The 4042-nt window shown below is 60.6% G+C and overlaps 1 protein-coding gene across 1 annotated transcript in view; it reads left to right on the top strand.

Moving 5' to 3' along the window:
- The window catches only part of RSAD1 (radical S-adenosyl methionine domain containing 1), a 4428-nt gene extending 654 nt beyond the window's left edge, over nucleotides 1-3774 (top strand). The window contains exons 2-9 of the mRNA XM_045299303.1: nucleotides 94-227; nucleotides 324-528; nucleotides 1453-1818; nucleotides 1906-1969; nucleotides 2350-2497; nucleotides 2688-2742; nucleotides 3324-3427; nucleotides 3571-3774. Coding sequence (XP_045155238.1) covers nucleotides 94-227; nucleotides 324-528; nucleotides 1453-1818; nucleotides 1906-1969; nucleotides 2350-2497; nucleotides 2688-2742; nucleotides 3324-3427; nucleotides 3571-3688 — 1194 coding nt within the window. The 3' untranslated portion in view covers nucleotides 3689-3774. The remainder of the gene's footprint in view (nucleotides 1-93; nucleotides 228-323; nucleotides 529-1452; nucleotides 1819-1905; nucleotides 1970-2349; nucleotides 2498-2687; nucleotides 2743-3323; nucleotides 3428-3570) is intronic.
- Nucleotides 3775-4042: the final 268 nt, after the last annotated feature.

The raw sequence follows: 4042 nt of genomic DNA, 5'->3' as shown, positions 1-4042 counted from the left end.
AGCTCCTGCTGCTGGGTCTAAAATGGGGAGGGGCGTATCGCGCGAGTGGAATGGCTGGGGGCGCCCCTCACCCCGCGCCTACACTGCCCCCAGTGGCCGTACTGCGAGAAGCGCTGCAGCTACTGCAACTTCAACAAGTACATCCCCCGCGGAGTGGAGGAGGCGGCGGTCCGGAGCTGTCTGGTGACCGAGGCCCAGACACTGCTGCGGATTAGCGGGGTGCGGCGGTGGGTGCTGGGAGCAGTAGGCGGGGCCTGGGGAAGTCTTTGGGGGTGGATAGCACAGGTGGCCGCCCAGGTGTCATCTTCAACCTCTCCCCCCAGGGTGGAATCAGTGTTCTTCGGTGGGGGCACCCCCAGCCTGGCCAGTCCCCGCACTGTGGGAGCTGTCCTGGAGGCCGTGGCACAGGTAGCCCACTTGCCTGCAGATACAGAGGTCACCTTGGAGGCTAACCCCACCTCGTCCCCAGGCTCCAGGCTGGCAGAGTTTGGGACAGCAGGGGTCAACAGGCTGTCCATCGGCCTCCAGGTAACCATGGCCCACCCCACCCCAGTGTACCCAGACCTCAGTCTGTCTTCCCTCGGGTCACAGTTGTTGAGTTTCTACAGTGCTGTGTTATTAGGCGCCCTGAGGCCAAACCAGTTCATAACAAGCCTGTAAACTGGAGGGAAGCCCTGCCCCACCACGCCACCTTCTCATTTATCCCAGAGCGCCTTGTGGCAACCACTGTTGTCCGTCCGTCAAAGAAGAATCTTTTTCACCAATGACGATGCCCTTCTCCGGAGGCTGGTCTCTCCTGATGAACTATGTCCAGAGCCTTGCCACCCTTGCTTCGAAGGAGCATTCCCACTGTACTTCTTCCACATTTGTTTTTTCGGGCCGTCCCTAGTACTTTCAGCATCCTTTGCTGGTACGGTAATTCACACGTGTGAACCCATTCATCTGCAGTCTTCCTTATTCATTGTCTGGCTTTCACACGCATGGGAGGCCACTGAAAAGACCGTGACTCCGGTCAGGCTCCCCTTAGTCCTCCGAGTGCTTGAATATTTTACAAAGGCCTTGTGCAGCAAGAACTTAACATGGTGCAGTGGATCATTTGATTTCTCCCTCCGAGAGGCTGGTGGGTCCCAACCACTGGCCTTTGGGTTAGCAACTGAGTGCTTTAACTACTGCATCACCAGTATCAGAGTAGGACCGTGCTAAATTCCAGCCCTGACTTTGCCAGTGGGTAGGTTGTGGGCCTCGGTCTCCTCATCGTCGAATGAGACTGTATCAGGGATTATTCAGGACTAAATAAGATGCTCAGCACATGGTGCCCCTTCATCTTGGCTACCCCCGCCTGTCTGCTTGCCTCCCTGACCCCCAGATCAGCCCCTCCTTTCCCCTGATTCTGTGTCCTCAGCCTGCTGAGCTGACCCTGGCTTACACCCAGCCTGCTCTCTCTCTCCCCAGTCCCTGGATGACGCCGAGCTCCGGCTTCTGGGGCGCACTCACTCGGCCTGCGATGCTCTGCGGACCCTGGCGGAGGCCCGGCGCCTCTTCCCTGGGCGCGTCTCCGTGGACCTAATGCTGGGACTCCCAGCGCAGCGGGTGGGGCCGTGGCTGGGACAGCTGCAGGAACTGCTGCGCCACTGCGACGACCACGTCTCCCTCTACCAGCTGACCCTGGAGCGGGGCACTGCACTCTTCGCCCAGGTGCAGCAGGGGGCCCTGCCCGCCCCTGACCCCGAGCTCGCCGCCGAGATGTACCATAAGGGACGGGTAACCCTTCAGGAAGCCGGCTTCCGCCAGTATGAGGTCTCCAACTTCGCCCGCAATGTGGGTGCTGGGCTGAGCTGTGGCCTGTGGGCTCTGGGTCAGGAGAGGGAGCATCCGCCACACCGACTGTCCCCTGCCTCCCCACAGGGGGCGCTCAGCACCCACAATTGGCAGTACTGGCAGTGCGCTCAGTACCTTGGCGTCGGGCCTGGTGAGTCTGCTTGCCCACCCCCACCCCCAATGAGGCCATGGACCAATTAAAGGGTGACTTGGACAGATGTGTCATGGGCCTGTCACTTGCTGGCTGTGTGGTCTCAGGCCACATACTTAATCTCCCCATGCCTCCATTTCCTCATATGCCCAGTGTGGCAAGAAATAATACCTACCTCAGAGGATGGCACTTCATTACAGTGCCGAACACGGAGCCTGGCACCGGGGTCTCAGGTTGCCCAGATGGCTAGGCCCCACCTGACTCCAGACATGTCTCCTCTCCCTGACATGTGTACGCCACGGGTCCCGGGACCCCACTGTAAGCGCATTGGGGGAAGTGCCCAATGTAGGCTGCTATTAACAGATGCTCCTGCTTGTCAGGGGCCCATGGGCGGTTCCTGCCCCAGGGCGCCCGGGGCCACAGCCGGGAGGCTCGGATCCAGACCCTGGAGCCCGACAACTGGATGAAGGAAGTCAAACTGTTTGGGCACGGCACCCGGAAGCGGGTCCCACTGGGTGAGCTGGAGCTGTGAGTATCTGAGGGCACAGGCTCCTCATCCGGGGGCCCCCACACTTCCAGGACCACCCCGTTTGTACATCTACCTTTGTTCCCCTTTGCTATGTGGCCCCAGAAGCTCCTCACACCCACACCCTGTTGCTGGGCTGGAAGGTTGGGGGAGGCCCAGGCTCCCCACAAACCTTGCTGATTTTCCATCCAGGCTGGAGGAAGTGTTGGCCATGGGGCTCCGCACAGACGTGGGGCTCACCCACCAGGTAAGGGGGCGTGGCTCAGGCTCACCACCTCCTCCTCAGCCTGGCACACTCCCTCCCTCCTCACTCACCACCCCCTGCCCCCCACACAACTCCCAGTCACCTGGAGGCTGTCAGCTGCAGGCCTGCAAGGGCATGGTGAGAAGCCAGGGCTAGCACTTCAGCGAGCCGGGTTCAAGGCCCAGCTGTGCTGCCCCACTGGGCAGGTACCTAGCCTCCTCTCCCCTCTTGGAGCTCCGTTTTCTCAGCTGTGTGAGGGAGATTAGACAATGGGTGCAGGCAGCACGGAAACCTCATGTAGGAAGTGCAGAGACATGTGGAGGGCTGGCGGCCAGGGGAGAGTGGGGAAGGGTGGAGGAGACGGTTTGGCTGGGAGCTGAGCGTGAACCTGGACATGGAATGGGGGGACTTTGCCCCCCGCTGCTGGCCCCATGGCTGAGAGACCTGGTGGAGCAGTGCGTGGACTGCTGAGTCAGCCACCAAGCTCCCAGTACTGGACTTGACTCTCCCGCCCCTCCCACCGTACCCTTAGATGAGTTGCCCGGCCTCAGGTCCCTTGCCTCTGATGCTTCCCGTCTCCCCAGCACTGGCAGCAGTTTGAGGCCCAGCTGAGTCTGTGGGACGTGTTTGGGACAAGCAAGGAGGTGCAGGAGCTGCAGGAGCAGGGCTTCTTGCTGCTGGATCACAGGTGTGGGGGGTGAGGCTCTTGAGGAGTCCCAGCTACAGGTGGAGACCAGAGGAAGGGAGGGAAGATGGCTTGGCCCTGCTGGAGGGGCAGGAACTGGAAGTGGTAAGGTGCAGCAGTCACATTCAGGCCCCTTGGATTTCCAGAGGTCTCCGCTGCTCCTGGGATGGGCTGGCTGTGCTGGACTCCCTGTTGCTGACCCTCCTTCCTCGACTCCAAGAGGCCTGGCAGCTGAAATGCTCCTCCCCTGTGCCTGGAAGATGACACCACCAGCCCCTGCCCCGTCTGTACCAAGCAGTGTCAAGGGGGCCCGGGGGGCTGTAGACAACTACATATATCTCCCCACTGCCGCTGCCGGCAGGTGCCACCACTTCCTGGGTGATTCTGGCATCCCCAGGTGGAGGGGTCCAGTGAGATGCATGGGAGCACATTTACGGTCTGTGGCCTGGAGTCCACCCAGTATCTCAAGACTCAAGGCCAGGGGGTGGGTGCACCCCACAGCTGGGGTCAGCCTAGCCCTTGCAGCAGCTTCTGTGAGCCTTTTCTTTGTTGTTCTGAATGAAGGATAGTGTTTGGAAATCTTTCCATAAGGAATACCCTCTGGAGGGTCATGAGTCA

The sequence above is a fragment of the Echinops telfairi genome, unplaced genomic scaffold, assembly GCF_000313985.2.
Source record: "Echinops telfairi isolate 266 unplaced genomic scaffold, ASM31398v2 ScPeMD7_7458;HRSCAF=8496, whole genome shotgun sequence".
Lineage (NCBI taxonomy): Eukaryota > Metazoa > Chordata > Mammalia > Afrosoricida > Tenrecidae > Echinops > Echinops telfairi.
The sequence above is the reverse complement of the archived record's forward strand: the minus strand, read 5'-3'. Positions and strand labels throughout refer to the sequence as shown.